General features: G+C 42.7%; 1 protein-coding gene across 1 annotated transcript; it reads right to left on the bottom strand.

Moving 5' to 3' along the window:
* Positions 1-972: 972 nt before the first annotated feature.
* On the bottom strand, positions 973-19,643 carry wscd1b (WSC domain containing 1b). The gene is made up of 9 exons (XM_063486329.1): positions 19,400-19,643; positions 17,727-18,374; positions 11,648-11,762; positions 10,416-10,600; positions 5,555-5,676; positions 4,536-4,713; positions 3,925-4,089; positions 3,618-3,818; positions 973-1,861 (listed from the first exon to the last, which is right to left on the bottom strand). The coding sequence occupies exons 2-9, from the start codon at positions 18,118-18,120 to the stop codon at positions 1,509-1,511; spliced, it is 1,713 nt and encodes a 570-aa protein (XP_063342399.1). The 5' UTR covers positions 18,121-18,374; positions 19,400-19,643; the 3' UTR covers positions 973-1,508.
* Between the last annotated feature and the right edge of the window lie 3,238 nt (positions 19,644-22,881).

Raw genomic sequence — 22,881 nt, 5'->3', positions numbered from 1 at the left:
ATATGCGTGTATCCACCTGAAAGAGCCTATTTTCTTTCTGGTGTTAAGTATACCATCCTAATCCGAACACTGGACGGACTTCTTTTTCATGAGTATGTGTGTGAATTATTGCACAACACATAAAGTTTCTATTGTAATGTGATGTTGGTGTGAGGCTGTGCTTTGTGTTGTCTGGAGAATCTCCCCTGTAAAACCACCTTGTTAGCAGCAGCATGTCCACCTTCTTGCATTCTGTCTCTTTTCTGTGCCTGATTTTAGAAGCTTTCTACTGTCTCAAATCTTCTCTTTGTACTCACCTGTATGTTCTGGCGTACTGTATCAGATAGGTGTTGGTGGGCTTATCTAGTGTTAGGCAGACAAAGAAGAGGTCCAGATTGTAGATTGTCAGCAGTGGAATGGGATACTTGTGACAAGAACAAAGTTCTAAGTGGTTAGTAGTCCAAAATGAGCTCATAGAAGCAGGGACTGGATTTTGGAGTAAAGCTTACATTCACATGTGGCTGATAGAGGAGGCAAACATTTAGCTCGTTGCTGGAATCAGTTGTTTGCATCTCTGTTGCAGTGAATGAACACAGTGACAGCAGCCCTGCATGAATCTTTCATTTTCAGAGGTGTTTTTTTTTTTTAGCAGTGTCAGAGAGGTGCTGATTGTGCTACAGTGGTGAAATTCATTCAATTTATGTCTCCTTGATATATTTCATATTAATATCAGATACAAGAACGTGACTCAAATAAAAAATAAAAATGTAATGGTGAACGCAGTGAAAGGAATTTGCACCAGTGTTCGTGGTACTGATAGATGGTGTTTCAAATTCAGCCACCAGGTGGCACTGTTCTCCGAGGTTATTCCAGGAACGATTAAAAAAACATCTGCACTTCTGCAATATGTGAGTCCTTTGCTAAGAGATCTACAGCGCACACACGTGTTTGCTTTCTTTGTGACAAACTGAACAGCAGATAGACAAACCCTCCCAATGTCCTCACCTGGTAACAATAAAGTGAGACACGTTTCAAGTGATGCCAGTGTAAACAACTGCACCCAGCTCAAAGTAAACGCATTTAATGAAATAAAATGCTAATAGAAAGATTTCATACAGTTTGGAGAAGTTTTCATTGTCATCAACATATTTCTGAGTTCATGTCCATATAACAGCATGCAGCAGCTCTGAAGGACATACAGATACATCCAGATCTGCTGGCTAACAAATCCTTTCTGAGTAGTCATCATATTTGCTGCTTGCATAGAGGCAGTCCTGGCCTTGATGCTTTCATACCTGTTCTCTGTAGAATTTCACAATGAACTGAAATGTTTCTCCAGTGACCTCTAAAGAGTTTCTGTGATTCTACGGGCATTCACAGTGTGACTGGCTTATTAAAGAGTCAGGTGGGCCGCTTACATTAGCCAGCGTGTGTCTGCTCCCCACAGAGCACTCGGTGGAAACCTTTCCTCTCACACACGTCTGCTGTACCAGTCATTTAAAGAACTACCTCATGACCTTTTCACATCATCATCTGGGGAGGTATTCTTGTGGAAGTCCGCTAAAGTTCCTGCTCTGCAGCGCCTGGTCAACAGCATGAATGTGGGAGTCAATCATCTGTCTCATGTCAGGAGTAAATGGGTCAAAAGAGGGCCGCTGAGCCCCTGAGCGTTTGAAATGCCCGTCTTGGTTGCTCTCTGCACACAGAAACCTCTCCTCTGTCATAGTGACGTTTAGAAAGGCTGTGATGAGCCGGAGCTGGGCTAGGAGATCTCGCTGCAGCTCCTCGTAATGCACCACCAGGAGGCGACGGCCAAACTTCAGCCAGCTCACAGCATGAGATGCCCACCAGGGGGCATAGCTGGAGACAAACTCTGGCCATTCTGCAAGTGAAAGAGGGTACAGTTGGATTATTTATAGCTAATATGATCAGGAATCACACATAGACGTTGAATTTTATCAATATACTGCATGCTCCTCAGAATTTTCTTTTTTTGTGTCTGTGTCAGTGTTGAAGGAACTGAACTAAGTAAAAAAAAAAAAAGTACGTGTCCAAAATGATCATCTGAGTGAATGTGGAAGACGCGATGACTCAACTGGTTATGACACAAACTACGGAAAAAATATGCGTAAAAACTGTGGAGAGCTCCACTGTGTGGATATCAAACGGCTGTACAACTTCAACATAGTTACTCCCAAGGTGAAGACTATAAATCAAATGATTTCATGCACTGCAATCAGATGATAAACATCATTCATCATCGTGTGAAAAAAAAAGAGAAACTGGAATGTCAGCCAGGAAGCAGGCAGAGAGGAGACAATACAGATGGCAGCATGTGTGTGTATATGCCTGTGGTATAGACAGGCTGGCTCGTTGTTGGATCTCACTAACTGGTTGTGGAACTGGTGTTTTATTTTGTTTGTGTTTTTTGTGTAAGAGCAGCCAATAGCCACATACAAGGGTTGATGAAAGCATCGAGGTGTTTTTAAGCTTGGGACTCAACTGTGACTGAAATGAGATATTTTAACTTTTTTTCTATAACATTCATTACGTTCTTAAACTATACATGAGACATTGTTTCTTACAAAATGTAACTACAAAGAAAAAAAATGTCAAGAAGTAATGCAGCATGGTGATGGTTTAGCAGCATGATGCCACAGCAGTAGCTTTCAGTCCACACTCATCTGTATTCTGCATTATCCTCAGAACACTCTGTCAATAGCTTTCAGTGGGACCAAGAAACTGCTTTTTCACTGTCTTTTGAAAATCAAACATTTTCAGTGCTGTGAGCAACATGAATGTTGTCTTCTTTAACCCCACAGTATGGAGTGGAGACATTTAAAAACTCAGAGCAAATAAAAACTATTAAATAGGTGAATGTAGTCCCTGTAAACTCGTTTCAGTTCAAGTGACTTGTAAAAAAGTTAAATTAAAACCTGCGAGGAGAGATATTAAAGAGATGATGTTGAGATCTGTTAGAAAAAAAAGTGAAAAGCATAAAGCTACAACCAATCAAGAACCTTCTTCCTGTGAAATGACGACCCTAACCGCAGCGGCGCCAATAATGAGATTTACGATCCCGCAAAGGTCCGTCTGCGTACACGTTTACGGTTTCAACCACTCCTATCCAGCCCTCCAAGATTCCCTTCTGATTGTCACAGGTAACGCAAGCATCTGCTTGGAAAGCGGTCCCCTGGCTGGAGTGGACAGTGAACACATCACCTATGCTGACCATAAATCTCGCTATACCGCCCAAGTATGTGGGAACAATATGACCGTGCAGAGACTCGCCCAAAAAGCCACAAATGAGACACAATGAAGGGTGTGATCTGATGTCTGCTATGCCTGAATGCTACATTCCATTTTTTAGACTTTACTCAACAGATAATTGTTTAGTGGAACAAACTAAAACGACAACTTTTGAACAAAGTTTAGACAAACTTTGACTCTTCTTAAAGGGTGGATGTCTGGTGCTCAGGAGTGGGTCCTGAGTGCTGGCCTGTAAATATAAAGGTGCTTCACGACGTTCATCTCTTGTCTGCTCTTGTTGTATCATCAACAGCAGAACATTATGCAGCAGTAACTATAGCAACCTTCAGCTGAGCCATAAACCACTTCATTCTATTGGACTACATCACCTTTACTCTTCCACTGGGCATCTGTGGCGTGTCCTAAGTGTCCGGCGCACTTGCGGTTGAATTCAGCCATTAAGGAGCGGTAAGGGTTGCGAATCAGCAGGATGGCAGAGTCAAACATCTCAATTTCTTTCTGCCCACTTTCATGGGTCTTTACGCAAATGCTGCGGCCACTCTTCCAGTAGTCCTTCTCGCCTTTGAAACCTGGTACCAATGAATAAATGAATAGATAACAGTCAGCTGCAGGGCAATATTTCATCAAGCACCCACTTAAACTCTCATTTCAGGACACGGACTGTGCTCTCCCCACCTCTGTTGTACAGTGTGCCATCGAAATAGAAGCTGCCAGTGTAGTAGCCGGTCACAAGCTCGATCAGGTGTCGTACCCAGGTGTTGCCTGCCCCGGGAAAACTAGAGAGAGCCACAAGGGAACTGGATCTTTGAGGCAGAAACATCCTCTCTTTGCACCTGGAGTCTGGAAGCACAGACTTTTTTGTTTTGTTTGTTTCAGCTGTTGTATATCAGCAGAATATCAGAATATATCAGAATATGTATGAGAATATATAGTAAGTATTGTAGCAGAGAGCCTGAAATTGAGTTTTTTCTTTACGTGGCACAAATTGCAGTAGGATTGCAAGTCACAGATCAGAGCTGAAATTTGGGATGAAGACTGTTTTCATTTTTACTAAGCATCTGACCCCAAGAAAACAACACAGTAGTCACAGAAAGTGTCTCAGCTGGGACTTTGTTCCTTTTAGGAACATTTTAGAATTAAAGCAAGACTGGAACTTTACCTACACTGCATGATCAGCAAAAAATGACTGACACGGCACAGTGGAATGGGCTCAAAATAATACATTTACAAATAAAAACACGTGCAGATGACTGACACATTGTTGCATTGTGTAACAAATATCTCACCAAGCACAGGGGTATGGTAAACTTGGTAGTGGTCGGGCTCTGTGGAGGCTGTGAGTGCAGAGGCGACGGTGTGGTTCCCCACACACTGCTGGTTGTCCGACTGCTGGTTGAGACTGAAAAGAGATGACGTCCATGTACAGAAACAGTGGGGTTTCTTGAACACAGCCAGTGGGAGCTCCTACAAACCAAAAGCACAAATGTTCTTCAGGTTGTCATATGACTCATCACGCCAATTTTTCTCTCCAAAGACTTCTAATCTAGCCAAGGGTGAGCTGTCATCTCAGCTCAGATGCCACCTGACAGGTGGCAGAGCAGGTCAGCCACTAACCAGAAGGTCGGTGGTTCGATCCCAGGCTGCTCCAGTCTGCATGCCAAATATCCTTGGGCAAGATACTAACCCCATGTTGCACTCCGATGCATCCATCGGAGTGTGAATGTGTATGAATGTTAGATAGCGCACTTAAGAGCTTAGAAGAAGTGCTTGTGTGATTGGGTGAATGAATTAGTTGTATAAAGCGCTTTGAGTGCTCAGACAGAGTAGAAAAGCGCTATATAAGAACCAGTCCATTTACCATTTACTCAGCTGAAAAAATCTGCAGAACATCCCAACTCTCTTATTTTTCCTCACTCTGCCAGGTAACAGGAGGTTAGAATGCTCAATGTCACAACACGAGGACACTGGAGCGAAACTTTTTTGGAAATGATATGCATGCATAAACACACACCGCACGGTGAGAATTAATCATAGTGCAGTCACTGCCAATATTTCTACCATCCATATTTCTGTTTTTTTGGAGGAGACACAGCTGCACAGAGTAAGATCTCAGTGCAGGATGCAGAGTATCTACATCTCATTACAGACACATTAAACCTAAAATATTCAGCAAAAATCCAGAGAGCTCTGTACTCCTACATGTGTTCTCCTGGGAGAGAAGACAGCTCCCTGAGTGGAGAACCACAAGTAGAGTGTGCAATAAATTGATCATCATTTCTGTAATTTGCAGAGGAGAAATTCAAACCTTATCAGTGCACGTCTCGATGCAGGACTGCGTGGTTAGGTTCGGCTGAAAGGAGTAGACGGGGAAGGTGCCGATGATGCTTTTCAGCAACTTGAAGCAACCCCGGTAGTGCACATTTCTGACTGCAAGGAGGAAAAACGCACATGGGGATGATAAGGAATAGCTCTCTGCTAGTGACTGCAAAACACATTTGAAAGGTTTGCCTTGCTTTGGTCAACATTAGGGAGCATTTATTTCTATACAAACAAGTAGCAAATGTCAGATTTTCAAAGAAATGTAAATGCAAAGGGTTTCTGCGATAATTATCTTTCCATACTTGGCTGAATTCTGGTACACAGTGTAATACATTCACAAGTCAGCTGCAAATCTCCAGAGACGCCGAAGCTTCCAGTCATGAATATTAATATTGTTTATGATCATCAGCTGCTTATATAATAGATTCGCCCTTGACTGCAACAGGAAGAGGGTGCAAATCTTTACACAAGTGAAAACAGTTTTTATAAGAAAAAGTTATGGATAATCATTATAGCTGGATGTGTCGTGGTCATTGTGGGGCTAATACACAATTAGTTTAGTTCAGTCAAGAGTTTAGCCATAAAACAAAGAAGAGTAATGAGCTGTCAAAAAGGTTTTAAAAGGAAAATGAAGCATTAAGGACCATCCAGAACAGCAACACAGGTTAAAAGCTTGACATTTTAAAAGTGGCAGATTAACTTTGTGCAACATCCTGCTAAGATAATACAACTTTAAGTATTTACTTAAATTTAAATGTCAAATAATATACAGTCAGAGGTTTATGTACACTCATCATGGGCATGAATGTCATGCTAATTTGAAGCTTTTAATGATGTCTTTGAACTGTTTGTTTTTCAGGGTGGAATGATTATACAGGATACGTCTTTAATGACTATAAAAATAAGTTTACATTTATTTTGGATTTTCCCTAATGCACACAGACTCAAAAGTACACATACAGGTTGAAGTACATAGATATATACTCTTAAATATTTTAATAAGTGGTGCTAAAGGTTCTACGCTGATTTTTAACTTTTAACAAGACCAATGTAATTAACTCTTTGCTAGCAATCATGGTAGACTATACTGGTAGTTTCTCTTTGCCAGCAGAAAAATGATTTAATTTGACAGACGTGACTGGACTGACCAAGACTCACAGCGATATAACAGCAAGAAGGGGAACTGTAGATCAACATGAGCGGCATGGTCTCTTACAACCATTTCTAAATAACTGCACATTCCAAGATCATCAGTTCAAACAATTTTATGTAAGTACTAGTTATGTAGATGTGTCACCACTTTGCCAGGATATGGAAGACCTAAACTGTCACCCTCACCCACATAGCAGACAGGTCTGGCGCGGATGTGGTCTCAAGCCGGCACTGCTGGCTGACTTCTGGCATGGTAAGTGGTATGTCATCCAGATATGGGCCAGGCCCATGGTTTGGTTTATGTGGCCCAGGCTCATAGAAAGCAGGTCTTCCCCAGATCCGGCATCAAGCTGGCACTTCTGACTGACCGGTGTCATGGCAGGGTGTATGTCAACCAGATGTGGGCCAGGTCTGGCAATGATGGCACTATTTATGTTCCTATTTTCCTATTTTAGTTAGAAGACCCAAATGCCATGTTGCAATACTATACTGCTATGGTAGTCAACGTTTCAAATGCAGGTTTGAAGGTTTGTGAGTGTACACTTTATCCAAAACCTAGTGAGGGTTTACTCATGTTCATCACCAGGTGGCTGTAGCTCAGGAGGTAGAGCAGGTCTCCTACTGATTGGAAGGTTAGTGGTTAGATCCCTGGCTCCTCCAGTCTGCATGTCAAGAGTGTGAATGTGTATGAATGCAGTTAGGAAGCACTCAGTTTAGAGAAAGTGCGTGATTGGGTGAAAGTGGCATGTTGTATAGAGCACTTTGAGTAACCTGCGAGAGTAGAAAAGCGCTATATAAGATTCACTGTCATGTTACTTTTGCACTATTATGTTCCGGCACATGTTGTTATCACATGGGCTGATTAAGGTACACATTAGGCTGACATCTGGGGCCAGAGCCAACGCTCAAACCTGTCATGAACTGGAAACTGCTGTAACACCAGCGTCACTGTCTACAGTGAAGCAAGATTTACATGGTCTAAGACGGTGTCGACCAGGAAAGAAATCCCTGCTTCTTCAAACTGAAATTTGCAGATGATCACAGAGATAAGCTATTATGGTCAGATCAGACAAAACTTTTGCTATTTCGCCATAATGAAAAGAGACATGTTTGGGGGTGACAAACCCAAGAAGTGGACTTGACTCCAAAACAAATATCACCAGTCAAATTTAGAGCTACACTTGGCATAATACTGCAAAGAAGCAAAGGAGTGGAATAACAACAAAGCACAGTTGCCAGTTACACAGTAAGACAATTTTGTCAAGACCATCTTCCCAGAGGAAGCAATGGCATGAAAAATAACAAAGAACAGGACGTTGCTGTGTTATATTTTTCTTATTATTTTGCATTACAAATACTACAACAATACCAGAACCAACAGGATTTGTCACTCATGCATGTCTTAGGATCAACAGATGACAGCTCGCAGATGGCTGTCACAGCAATGCAATGCCGCTTTCTAGGTGTGCATCAGACAAATATGATGACCGCAGGAACAGCGATGGAAGGATTTGTCAATTTAAACATCAGCCAAAGAAATGCTGACACATCTCAGCCAGTCTGTCATACAGTCTGAGATGACTCAGACAAGGACATTTAGAGTGGAGAGTAAACATTATTACATGCTTACATTTTCTTATGGAAGGAGTTCAGTGCATTTTTTTGTTAGTAGCATATTAAATGTTTGCTCATTATTTATTCATGGTTTAAATATGTGCTCGCTGTTGCTCCATTTATTACTTAATTTAGTTTGTATTAGGTGTAAACCTAATACAATGCATCATTCTAGTCACAAGTGGCATCGGTTCATTTATGCAAATCAGGTCAAGCTGTGTGTGTGTGTGTGTGTGTGTGTGTTGATGTACGGGCTGATAAATACCTTTTTATGATAATCCTTTATGAATAAAGCCCCCACCGTTTCACACACCTTCCCCTTTCCTTCTGTAATACTATGCACTAAGACAAATCCTTATCCTATCCTGCTGTGCTTTTCATTGTAAATCACTTAACTTTCTTCTTTGCTCCTAGCTGTGAATCCCAAAAGTTATCTGATTCTTTGGTTCATATCAGACGCTTTCATTTTTTCCGGAGTGGTTAGGTTAGACCAGAGATGGGCAGTAATGCATTACTTGTAATGCGACCACTTTTTCAAGTAATGAGTAAAGTAAGTGATTACTATTGGAATAAAGTAATTAGATTACTGTTACTTTCTAGAAAGCACGCTGCATTACTGCGTTACTAAACCGTGATTTTGTTTGTGAAAGTGTCTCATGACAATGGCGTGCGAGCTTGCGACGTCCGTGGCAGCAACAGCGAAAAATTAAACTTCAAATCTGAGCAAGCACCCAGCACGCCACCACGGGAATGTGAAAGCAGAAAAAGAGTGAGTGTAAACACAAAACATTATTTAATTTTATATCTTGGAAAATGTAGAAAATAGGTTTAAATATTATATGCAACAGTCAGAGACTGTTGGATATAATTTAATTTTTGCTTGATGCATAAAAGTTTAAAACTAATAAAACTATTTTTAAAAAGTGACTTTTCCATTTGATTCAATTTTATATGATGGATTATGCAGAAAAAGATAGATTTGGGTTGAAAGGCCTAATGCTTTATTACTTATTCAGGTTGTGTATCATGTTTTTAAAAAGTAACTAAGTAATAAAGTAACTAATTACTTTTGAAAATAAATAATCAGTAAAGTAACGGGATTATTTTCTTGGAGAAGTAATCATTAATTAGTAACTAAGTACTTTATTCAAGTAATTGGCCAACACTGGGTTAGACAGGGTAAAGTTATGGTTAAGTATATGTAGACACATTTAGAGGACGTAAATGACTGTAAACCTTCAAAATCTGAGTAATGTTGAGTGGTTCCAGACAAAAGATGACCAATGTGAAAGATGCTTCTCTGGTTGTGTCTCCAAAACAATCCTCCCTCATCACATCGACAACGCATCTTCACTGACCAACAAAATGTGAATAATGCACCGTGGAAGTGACACGCTGACCAACTTGACAACATCTCTAGAGCAGGGGTGTCCAACTCCAGTCCTCGAGAGCTACTGTCCTGCAGCTTTTAGACACATCCTTGTTCCGACACACCTGAATCAAATGAATGACTAGTTACCAGGCCTTTGCCAAACTTGATGGCATGCTGAAGAGGTAATCCAACCATTTGATTCAGCTGTGTGGGAGTTGGACACCCCTGCACTAGAGAAAAGAAAACAACAAAAACTGATGGCAGTATACCTCTGAAACGTTGGATTCACCAAAGAAGAAAATGTTGAGTTGAGACAGTAGAAACTTTGGATCGTGTGGTACTAAATTCAGTTCAATTTAAACTCTGTTTTATTCATAAAGCGCCAAATCACAACAAGGTCCTTTATGTGGTAAGGTCAAGACCTTACAATAACACAAGTGCTATCTATACCAGTCATCTGATTGTTGGCGCTTTCTCTAAGTTAGTTCCTGGACAGAGGAATCAAATGTGCTGTATGTATAAGGCTTTGGTTGCACAGTGGCATGTGGCAGCGTTATAGATGGTGGTGTGGGGAGTGAATAGCTTTAAGTTTTCTGTGTTGTTGTGTTTTGAGAATTTAACTTCAGTCATTTCTTCACTCGTCTGCAGAGCCCGTGTAGGGTATAAATAGTAAACGGTGTCGTGTCTTCCCTGAGGGAAGTCGACTCACATTTTCTGTGACCTGGCAGCTGCTCCTCCACCTTGTATATGGAGAGACGGCCCACGCCGCCACAGGGAGACCCCCTCTCACCCCGACACACCAGACTACAATCCTCTTCCGGAGCCCGAGGGCTGCTAATCCGATTCCCGCAGTGGCACTCGGCTCCGTACTCCAGACCTGCAAACTGGTAACCACTGCACACACACACACACACACACACACACTGATAGTTATTGCCCTAGCCAATGGCAATCCATAACCTGAAGCTATTGCCCTCTGGCTATGCTTTCCCACAGGACTTTCGATAACATTTCAAACTTATCTTTTAACTCAAAGTTTCCGGGCTTACACGTACAGTTTCCCGTGATAGCCATCAGTGCTTTTCATTCTGCACTCTCCTGACTGTGTAATGCTTCTTCTGGCTGCACTGCAGTCACCTCTGATCTGTACTTTACATATCAAGGCTCTTGTGACTCATCCCCCTTTCCTCTTCCTTTATCCAGGCTCCTTGGGAAAGACAGAGACCTCATCAAAACTGACCTTTTCATGTATGTCCTTTGAAGCTTGCTCATAAATTGCCTTGACTTTTTACTTTTGCTCATTGCGGTAATTGGCTCGCTCAGGTAATGAGACTGCCTTCCATGTGGACAGGCAGAGGGCGGGTTTGCATTTGAGATGGAAGCGCCAGCTATCCGCCTGGCAGCATCCATCTGTCCTCGGCTGTTCCCGTTTCACTGGGGATGCACTGCTTCCTGGCTGCTAACATATAAAAAGGAATAATTCAAGCAGGTCATTCCTTGAGTTGTGTTTGAAAAATTCCACCTGTCTCTACATGTTTAATAACAGGTTTGTTGAGGATGTGGCAGTGCTGATTATTCGGCTCACGCTGACCCAGTCAGAGACTTTCACACCACAGCACGTCCACAGGAAAAGCACATATCTAACCACTGATTTATTCACCGACTGCTGGACTCAGCTCATTAAGCGTTCTATAACACACACACAAACACCTCCATTCTTCCTTTTTCTGCAACAGATCGAGCCTTCTGTCCTGGCCTGCTCTTCATTCTCCCCTCTCTCACTCCTCACCCCCTCATCTTTTACTGTCATCCAGCCACCTGGCTCTCCGCTATAGCTCAAAACACAGGAGGCATTCATGGAGGAGACTGAGATCCAAAGCATTTACTCACACAGCGAGCTTTCTGTGGTCCCTTCACAGGAGCCCGCTGTGAACGCATTACCTTTCCGAGCAGGTGTCTTGACACAAAGAACTGGTCATTTTGCGCAGGTCGTAAAGCATGGTCCCTCCCAGAGCTCGATCGCTGGCGTTGTGAAGGAAGCATCCGATGTAGGTTCCTATATGAAGAAAAGAAATGTGAAATTAAAATTCATTCAGGCAGAAAAGTCCTGTGGTGGCACTCAGCGTGCGCAATCACAAAGCCAAGGCAGCTGAATGAAAAGTGCACATTTATGGTCAAATCTAATAAGAAAACAGGAATCGGGTACTTGTCATTCAAGAATCGGATGGATTTCCAGCAACGCATTTCTTTTTTCTTTTATTTGACCTTGGAATTTTCCCTTAATTTTCACCTTGCATCCTTTATTGGCCAAATTAAACTGAGTGACAGACTCATAAGGTATAAAAATAATCACCATTAGCACCACTGACAAACTAAATAATGTCCTACGTAGTGCCTCGCAAACTTAGAACACATTTGTTTTTTAAAATCAAATGGAAATGAGACAAATTGTATATGTCCTTTGGTCCATGTTGCACACACACACACACACACACACACACACACACACACACACACACACATACACACACACACACACACACACACACACACACACACAACTTGATATGGCATCTTCAGTTTGGCTCCGGACACATTCTCCAAGACTGGCAGAGCCAAAACAGCCTTTGCGTCATCACTTACTCACAGTTATTATGCACAGCAGCACGTATCGTGAGCCATAACATCCAACTAAATTATAACATGGCAAGGCTTGATTTATCCAGCAATGTAGATGATTGGTATTTCTACATTACTGTGAACCTATTTACTTCCACTAGAATAAAAATCACCCGTGCAGAAAGAAGGATGTAACGCATAATAGGCTACGGCAGACTATTATGATGTACTGACAAGATTAAGGCACCATATAAGATGTAACCCAGATTCAGTCTTTGATGTAATCCCTGTCTTTGCCACATTGCAACATCAAACTCTGCTCAGCTGACACATTAAAGTTTTCTTTATAAATTTCATTTTCAGTGTGCGAGGGAGCTGATGCATTTCTTTGTGTGCAGATTTAATTTCCATCTTCCTCCTCGAGTCTGACACTATTATGTTTTGAGGCCACATGCTAGATGTTGTTAGTCCTTTAGGAACTGAGTTTTTGGTGGATGGAGTGCGTGCACATACTTGGCTTTTAGGTATATTTTGCAATCCCTAAGATGAATTTACATGTATTGATGTTTATAGGTTTTAAGGACACGAAGGGCTTGGCTTTCTGTTTTCACTTTACTACCAGCGGCGAAATAGGCTGATGCCAACTGGTCAAAGAGAGGATTTAATAAGTGTTAGGTGCATGTGACGGGGACTGATGGAATGTGCAGCAAGGTGAGCAGACAAGACGGAAGCACGCAATGGGCTGTGAAATCTCTGGCAGGCCAAGCATCACCGTATCGAATTTGTGATTCAATCAGTCTGCAATGTCTTCTGAAGCTCGTCCAGCCTGTTGTGCTGGAGTCAGGCTGAGTCACCAGCCGCCGGCGCCGAAGAAACAAATGCAGGAGTACAACGGTAGCTGCTGCCTCAAAGTACTGAAAGGCTGGGAGCACCAAAGAAGAAACTCAAATGGCATCACCCAAGGTGAGGCCCCCCTATGCCTCTCAGCCATCCGGCGGTGCAGGTCATTGTTTTAATCAAAGTGAGGAAGAGGCCCCGAGCAATAGCAGCTCAGGGTTAATGGAGGGAATCAGCCTGAATTCCCAGACATGATAGAAACGACTGCACTTTTGGCTTGCCACTGTGCTGCTTTCTTAAACACCAAGACAGATGGCTGAGCTGGAGCTGATTCTTCCCCGCAGGATTGGATGGAGGAGGCTAATGACAGGATGGCCAAGAATGAGGACATGTGCTGCTGCCACGGGTAGCAACTGTGTGTGTCCATTAAAGTCCGCTGAAGGGGGTTCATAGCCTCGCTGCTGGATCTACATACTAAAACCCTCACAAGTGTGAGCAGCGTCATAAAAAAAGGACAACAAGGAGGGTTTTGATGCATTACAGGCTGACCTGAGACAGGATGAGAGGAGGATCATCTCAACGGGGTGTCGGATGCTGAAAAACACAACACTCCTAAGACTGTTAAGACTTTTTCACACACACACTGCAGCCCTGAACTTGTCTAGACATTATGCGGAGGAGCTGTGTGTGAGAATGATGCACGCTCTATACAGCCGCCACTGCTCGCCAACCAAACCGAGTGTTTGCAGTAGTGAGAAAGCATTTAACAAGGACAAAATCAAGCGCAGCATTAATTCAGGAAAGCCACAAAGTCAAGCTCAGCTGCAGATTAACTGATTTCAGCAGCAGCACACATCCGATACACTTCCACATATCCAAATGGTTATTTCATAGAGGGCATGCTATTTAAGCTCCTTATCTGCAAACCCACCTTGTAACCGACCTCCTGCCCGGCTCCTCTTTTTCTGACTTAATCTCCTGTTTCTGTTTCTGACTTATTCGGTGTCATATCTGTTGCCACTGACGCCTGCTCTGTTCTGAACTGCTCCTCTGCCTAACTCAAACATTCCACATACCAGCATGGAAGGCTCCAGGAAAGAGCCATGGTGCAAAATATAAATTACTGCAGATGGAAATAGCTTTTCTTCTTTGTCTGAAGTTCAGAGTTGCCAGTCACATCACAGAGTTAATGCAGAGACCTTCAGACGTTCACATCAGACTCCCAGCGAAACCAAGGGGCAACTTGGACTCTTCCGTGTGCCTTTGGGCTTTGGGAGGACACGGAAGCATGAGTACAGACCACTGCACCGCTGCCACCTGTGTGTACAAATCACTTACAGCACTGAGTGAAACTTTGCCGGAGAATCAAATACTTTGTAATGTCTCCATCTACACATCTCTCCTTATTTGTACTTTACATATAAATACATTTGTCACTCATTCCTGCTATGTGTAGGGTTTCCAGCAGCAGATACAAAGTATTATACATCTCTGACTTTTATTATAAAATGTTTGAACAGGTAGAGCTCCTGAATCCATGAATATATGAAACTGAAAATGCATGTGCAAACTTCTCCATCTGGCTGTGTGATGTTATTACTGCTACACCCTCTGTGTGAGAGTAGCCACTGAATAAAGATGGGATAAAGACTAAAATCATGAAAATACCTTTTGGGATTTTGCACCTTTTTGGAAGTCCAGAGCGGAGCGGGACTGATATGTCAGCAGATCGCAGCCAATAAATGAACTACCATAGAGAGATATGTTTAACCACCTACAGTGTCTTGTCCTCACATTTGTTTTTAAAATAAAAAAATCTTTTAAAGGATTTTTATTGTAAGTATTTGTTTTCATTATGTGATTAATACAAACAGGGGACGGTAACTCATGATCACATTTTTAAAATTCAGATAATGTGTGCTGGCCCGAAGCTTTTGGGATTCAGTCCAGAGATTTAAGCTGTGAAATTTGGATAACGAGACTGTTTTGGATGGGTAAGAGCTGTTTAATGGCAGCCTACCTTGGCTGAACCACCTTATGATAGTCCTGATTTAGCTTCTTATTACTGCTTGACTCACAGTAAGTAGCAGCATTTCCCCTCTCCATTACACTACCTATTCTACTAAATAGGAAAGCGCTTTTTAAATAATTTTAGACATGGTGCTGCAACTGATATTGATGTAACACTGTCTCTAAGACTGTACCTATTTTCATTATAATTTGATCTTTCGATTAACTCATTTGCTACCAAGTCAATTAACTGTCATAAGTTTTCACAGCCTGTCTTTATTCAGCAAGTAGTCCAGTACACAAACATTCACAATAGCAGCAATCACATCTCATTTGAGGAGCTGGAACCAGCACATCCTTCTGCTTTTCTATTATTTTGACGACACATTTAAAGGTTTATGCAGAAATATTTTCCTTTTGCAGAACTTTAGATGAAAATAGTGATCCTTGTTTTATCTCGCTACACTAAATATGAAGGTACAGACCGCAGGCTGCTAGCTTAGTGTAAAAACAGCTAGCATGGAGATTGCTACTTTGGTTCTCATTTGAGGTAAGAAGGCCACCTATCAGTAAGGTCTCCAGTTAACATTTTTCACCTTTCTGTGTGTGTGTGTGTGTGTGTGTGTGTGTGTGTGTGTGTGTGTGTGTGTGTGAATCTGCCATCATGGTGGAGTTTGTTTGCTTAAAACAAAAACTAAACGGTGACTTTGTGGGGTGCTATTTACAGAAATGCTTTTTGATCAGAAGCAGTGACTTCTTGGAATCAGGCCACTAGAGGTTCAGTAAGATATTTCTTCCCTCAAAGTCCAGCAACAGCAGCTGGAAGCTGCTGACAGGACCCAACAGCATCTGGTTTTTATGTTAAGCCAGGCTAAAAATGTGTTAGTCATGGTGGGAAGTGACTGCAGCAGACGGCTGTCCATCCACGAGCCTGGTTGTGCTGGAGGTTTCTTCCTGTTAAGAGGGATTTTTTTCCCTTCCCACTGTCACCAAGTGCTGGTTCATAGGGGGTTGTCTGATTGTGGGGGTTTTCTCTGTGTTACTCGAGGGCCTCTACCTCACATGATAAAGCACCTTAAAGTGACTGTTGTTATGATTTAATGCAATATAAAGACAATTTAATTTAAATGTATTTATTAAATATTGTATTTACATGAAAATGATTTTCATTTCAGTGTCAAATACATGTTGTGGAATTCGAGTGATTGCTTCATTATTATCTGGACTGATATCCTGAAATAATGCATGTACCTGGTGTAGAAACGGTGTCAAAAATACACTTTTTTCTAAGCCCTTCAACCGGCTACTTTCACAGGGCTTGTGGCACAATAGACTTGGGTAATTGAATTCTGTGTCCTGGGTAATACTTTTTAAAAAAGACCCTTTGCCAGATGGCTGTTACTGAAACTGATCTCTTTCTTGCCTCAAACATTTTTCATCTGTATTATCCTACTTAGTGACTGAATGGTCATGTAGTGTCTGTTTAAAAAAAGGATTAAGAGCTTTTGCAGGATGCTTTTCAAGAATGGGCTGAAAGAACAAATGTTCCACCGAAGGTAATTCCAACGTATTTATCATTTCAGCAAAATGGCAAAGGCGCTGACAGGCACAGTTAAACAATAGAGTAAATCTCCATGGATATCCCAAAGTACTCAAGTAATGGTGAGGGCTCCTTAGCAGAGAGCGCAAGTAAGAAATTATATCGTTTTTTTAGCTTCATAATTACTAATTTATTTTCTGGAAGCTACTTTAGTGCTCGTCTGCATTTTTTTTATACTCTTCTGGTTTCGAGAGGATCAGTGAGCTCTATCTTTCATCTACAAGATCTGAAGCAACCAAATGTAAAATGTTATATAAATGTATAATGAAGCTCTTTTAAATGTTCTAAGGTCATGATTATCTGTTCATAAATGTCGAATGAAGCTTGTTGTGAGTGCACTATGTGAGTCCTGTGCAGAGAGTGCGGTTCCCCAGCCCCTGGCCATCTGAACAAAAAAGAAAGCCCAAAAATAGAAAATAAACATGCATATGTGCTCCTGATATGTTGTTCACGGGGAAATCCGTCGGCTCAATACGCTCATAAGGTATTTTAGTCACTTTTTCCCCAGAGTGTTGTCATAGACTTAATTTCATGGCAGAAGAGTTGTCCAAGCTTGGCCACGGTCACCTGTGTGGCCTTCCCACGGTTTGTGAGAAGGCCACACAGGTGCAAGTCAGTGACATAGCAGAGGTCCCGGTGTTTTAGAAAAGCAGATCTAAAATGTGTTAGAGTGTTTAAAATCCCAGATTTACATTCTCAGCAGAAGTCATTGGAGAAGATCTTTTTACACGTAAAGAATCGTGCATTTGTCATGATGCACGTTAATGGCATTAACACTTCACTGGCACACTAATACATCTAAATAGGGCGACACAGTGGCCAGTGCTTGTTTTGTCTGCTGGCTAGTCAGCTATACTAAATACAGCAGTGAAGCTTGTCAAGCCACAAGTGATAGAGGCAGGACAGTGTCAGCTCAATGCGCAGACAAATTCATAGCTGTGCACAGTTATTTACCTTTGTGCCTGCTGCTTCTCTGGACGGAGACTCTTTGCTCTGGACTCTCTGGCAGCAGACTGTGAAACCAGCGATGATGCAAGTGTTGGACCCCCAGGCTTCGGGAAGCAGTCCAGTGTCGCCCTCCTGCCTTGGCTCCCCCTCCAGACGCAGCCTGAATGGCAACCCATCTGGAGCGTGCCCTCATGCCCAAGCCTGCAGTCCTGAGGGCAGTAGGAGGTGCAGAGAGGGACCACAGGGGGGGCAGGCTGGCCAGGTTTGGCTGAGCCACTCTGATGCTGGAGCGCTGTAGAAGCAGGATGCTGCCTGCCATCAGATAGGCGATGCCCAAGCAGAGCAGCAGCATTTGAGCCCGCTTCAAGAGGCAGTGCAGCTTGTAGAAGGGTGCCACCATTCCTATACCGTTTACTGTCTCGCAGCTCAGTGGAAGGCCATTTGACGAGTAAGAGAGAGAGCAGATCTGTAACCTACTTAGAACTTCATAATAATGACAAGACCTGCAGGATCTAGCAGAGGTGCACACATTGTCTTGGTCCTTTTGGAGCCACAGAGTCTGAGATCAGCAGTGTAACAATGGATGTGTCACACCAGAAAGATTTAATATCCAATGCTGTGGTCAGTGACTCCAAGGGGATCCTTGGGTGTAAGCTGGGGGGAGAAAACAGAAAAAATAGCAGCAGCTAGATTTAATGCAAGCATATTTCTCTATATGTCAGCACAATGAAAAGGAAAAGATGTGCCCGACTGGTGAGTTAGATTCACGGCTTATGTTGACATATCGGCTTGTGTTTCTGTCTTGCAGTGTCTTGCAACAAATCCCATGGTGCTGCTCCATTGCTTCCATTGTTGGCATTTGTTTTTATATCATATTGCTGCCCAAAGTTGCGATTCCTGATTTTAAAATGACACCGAACCTTTGTGGTTTTAAAGTGCATTCTTGACCCTATCTCCCAGCTTTCAAATCTCAACTATCTCACTGAAAAAACTATCATGTGATAAAAACTGTCTGGAGAGCGCATTATGGGTGCTTATGAAATGGGGATTATCATAGCAGTGTGCGCAGACAAACTCTTGCCTCATCCGTGGAGAGATGAATAAGTGATGAGTGGGGGAAAAAATGCAAAGATGAGATGTTGAGGACCGCTGAATATGTAGGCTAAAACACTGTGGTGTTCGCAGTGTTCTCTGAAGCCTGACACTTTGACTGAAGAGTGGAGCAGTGAAGTGAACATCCGATGAGATCCATTAATGCCTCGTTGTCTCGGTGGCCGTCACACACCGTCATGCCCTTCAGCTCTACTTTTCATCTCAGGCCTTCTAAGACACACTCCACCCCCCCCCCCCCTCAAAAAAGTAGGGGTGCGGTGATGCTCCCCGTGATAGAAGCAACAGTTTGCTCAGTGAACAGTCTCCGATCATGTCCGAGTGCCCAAGTTATGTTCAACTCCACGTTTTTACGCGTAAAATAACTCGCGGTTGTGCATTCGAGGTGAAAAACAAAGACGCGTGGCTGAATTGATTTAGTGGAACGGGATGGGAGGTTGAAAGACAAATGAATCACAAGCGAGAGTAAACACGCATCACCTATTTAAGAAGCCGAGGTCTTCCATCTTAAAAGCCCCTCACTGTGCCTCCACCATTTACAGTATTGAATGTTGGACCGTGCGGCTTACCTTCAGCACCGGAGCGGCGCGGCATCCTTCCACTGCGCGATCACTTATCAGTTTATAGCCGTTAAGATCGCTGTTTTCCTCGCTTTATTGTGCACCGAGCGTGTCCTCGGCGTTTCCCAGAGCTGTTATATAAGCTCGCTCTCCCTCTCTCTTTCTCTCAGCCAGCCAGTGCTGCTTTCCGTCGCCCCGAAAGGCTGGCACGGCGATATAAAGCGCAGGCAGTACGTGTGTATGTGCTTGTGTGTCAGAGAGAGAGAGAGATGCAGAAAGAGGAGGTGATGGGGACGAGAAGGAGGGGTAGTCAGTCTCATTTGCATTGGTGATGTGGACGCGTCACAGCTCCTCCACCGTGCAAACGGGAGAGTCGTGTCCAGCAGTCCACAGGCTTTACTGCACATAAGGACGGCCTTAAAAGGCGTGCAAAGGCTATGCTGAAGCCCATCTCCATATACTGAGCTCCATGCCCACAGTGCACTATGTATTGAGGTACAATGCAGAGGGCGGCGGGGCAATAAAACCCCACGCGTGAACCATTTGAAGGACGTTTCTGAAAACGCCACAGAATAATCAGATCCACGTCTAAATAAATAAATAAATAAACTAGGACTGAATCTGACAATATCAGCATTGCTCAGAGATCCAGAGCACAAATCATGCAGTGGTTCCCGCGCGTGTGGCCCTACAGGTTAGGCTCGTTGAAGCACTTAATGAACTGCCGTGACTCACGCGTCAGTCAAGCGTGGATGACGTCCTAGCACTACAGCAGCACAGTCAGAGCCTGGCCTCCGTGTTCCTGCCACCAGCAATGCAGCGCAAAGCAGTACTTAAATGCCACGGTAGCTGTGTTCACGACTGAAGGTAAAGAAAACAACCACACTTACCCGTGAAGTTACCGAGTAAGTTAGTAAAGGTGGGTCAAAGTGATCACATAGTGGAAAGCTATTTCGTGATTTATTAATGAATTATGCAATAAAGTATGAATCTGCAATTTCATTTACAAATTACCTTTTCTTTTGTTATCTACACATTCATAAAGTAGGCCAATTCATTATTTGATCATTTAACTGACAATAAATAGAGGAATTATAAACACATAAATTCCTAAATGAACTAATAAATGAATTAATAAATACTTTTTTCGTACTTGTCCTCCATCATAATATCTTTATGTTCTTACAAATGGTTTTTCTGTCCAGATCATTTATGTTCTACATCAACTTCTTCAACTGGAAGGTGTGTTAAGAAATCCTTTAAGTAACAGGTGGATGCTGGTGTCTGTAGCTGCTAGCTTTGCTGGCTTTACAGTACCTCTAATAACAACAAGCCTGTTGTGCCGTTGGTTTTTTTCTAGATCATATTTATTGCAGTTACAATGCAGTCTGTTATCATTTAGACCAGGGGAACTCCAGGCCTCAAGGGACGGTGTCCTGCAGGTTTTAGATCTCACCCTGGGTCAACACACCTGAATCAAATGATTAGTTCATTACCAGGAATCTGGACAACTTCTAGTCATTTAAATCAGCTGTGTTGGATCAAGGACATATCTAAAACCAGCAGGACAGTTTCCCTACCCCTGATATAGACGGTCATGAATGCAGCTTGAAAACCTGGCTGGCTAGCTTTAGCAAATAACTTAGCATTGCACCGTCTCACCCAAATATGATTACTTATGGGGACCAACATGAGAGCAACAAATGGTCATCTGTAAATCTTTGAAATGGAGCTTTACAAATCAGACATCAATTGTCTTCCACTTTTCTAATTTGGGAGGCGATCCCTAACTGTTATAGGGCGAGAGGCAAGCTACACCCTAGCCAGGTGAGAGTCTATTATAGGGCTAATGCAGAGAGAGAGAAATCCATTCTCACCTACAGTCACTTAAAAAGCATCAAATCACTTAATTACCCAGAGAGATCATGTAAACCCGCACAGAAAGGGTCAGGCCTGATGGTGCATTGAAACCTTCGATTCTAACCCAGGACCTTGTTGCAGTGAGGCAAAAGTGCTAACCACTACGCATCCATGCTGCCCATGTCACAAAAGATTTGGGAATTTTGATATGGTCTATGCTCTGCCCCACCCAAACCATCACACAATGGCAGATACTTCAGTCATGAGAGTGCTGGTAACATATGAGTTATAACAGCTTGTAGAAGACAAATCACCCACAGGGTCACGGGTTGTTTGTAGAAAGAGCAGTATTATATATTTTGGAAACATCCAGTTGTTAAGACACTGTTGTCATCAAGGCATAATGAGGCCTCTAACACGATGAAGAATATTTTGCAGTGCACTGGGATTTAATGTCTCTTGGAGATATATGTAATGTCACACCTCTTAAACAATTTTCCCAGTAAAATGTAATAGCTGCTCTCATCCAGAAAGCAAAAGAATTATGATGGACTGAATGGAGCTGAATTATTTGACAGAGCAGGTCTATCTTGTTCAGCTGTTTTTTTGTTTGTTTGTTTTTTGTTTATTTTAATTTAATCCTACTTTGTGTAACAGATGGATTTAGACAAATGCTGGAGTCTGACTATTTGTCTGATCCAAGATAAAGTCTATCTCCATGCGGTTTATCAGTGTCTTGTAGAGGATGTTGTTATTTGTGGTGTTTGTTCTTGTAGTCATTTAAATAAATTCTCATGCTCCAGTTTGTATGCGCTTGGTTGTAAAGCACATTGAGCTGACTGCAAATTAAATGTGTTATATAAGTAAAATTTCATTGATTTGACTTCAAACTACTGCGTGCTGTTTGCTTGGTATGTTCTCTAGTGGGAAAAAGCTGTAGTAAGCCGTTAGCTTGCTGTTACCCTGAGTTGTCAGGTGCTTTGCTGGAGGTTTGTTGCACATCCACTTTATAAAGAGCGACAGTGCCTCCCCCACCGAGCCAGGCACTCCTGTTATTATTCCAATCAGCATTAATATTGCTTGATCTCAGGCTTTCTCCCTGTGGTTATAGCTGCTGTTGAGCTGCAGACTTGTGCAACTCGTCCTCTTTGCATGGACAGCTGTACAACCCCCCCCCCCCCCCCCCCCCCCCCAAAAAAAAAAAAAAAAAACCCAACAAAAAACATGGGAGCTTATCCACAGGAGTCTGTTGAGGAAGGACAGAGTAAATCCACGGCAGTCTGCCTGCTTGTTTTCATTATTTTTTTCCCTTTCAGTATCCACATCCGTCTCTTCTCCCAGCCCCTGCTTGCTTTTTCTGAGACACAGAGCCATCTGTCCCCAACATTGCAGTTGATTTAACCTTATTCAACCCTTAAGGTCAGCTCGCTTTCACTCAGACCATCACAGAGACAGGATGGTGGAGCTGTCAGTCAGCAGTCCAGACAGCGGAGCTCATCTCCCTCATCTCTGCCTTTCTGTGCTGCCTCACAGGCATTGATCACCTCAGACAAGACAGAAACACTTGCTGCTGTCTCTCTGCAGCACAATGCCTCAGTCTCTGCTCTATCCTATAATTCTGGCTCTCTGTT

The sequence above is a fragment of the Pelmatolapia mariae genome, linkage group LG10_11 (assembly GCF_036321145.2).
Source record: "Pelmatolapia mariae isolate MD_Pm_ZW linkage group LG10_11, Pm_UMD_F_2, whole genome shotgun sequence".
Classification (NCBI taxonomy): Eukaryota; Metazoa; Chordata; class Actinopteri; order Cichliformes; family Cichlidae; genus Pelmatolapia; species Pelmatolapia mariae.
The sequence above is the reverse complement of the archived record's forward strand: the minus strand, read 5'-3'. Positions and strand labels throughout refer to the sequence as shown.

Coding starts and splice junctions, on each gene's coding strand:
- wscd1b (XM_063486329.1), bottom strand. CDS start 18,120: ATGGTGGCACCCTTCTACAAGCTGCACTGCCTCTTGAAGCGGGCTCAA. Junction 10,601..11,647: donor CAAGACACCTGCTCGGAAAG/GTAATGCGTTCA, acceptor GTGTGTGTGCAG/TGGTTACCAGTTTGCAGGTC. Junction 1,862..3,617: donor TGCCCAGTGGAAGAGTAAAG/GTGATGTAGTCC, acceptor TTTCACTTGCAG/AATGGCCAGAGTTTGTCTCC.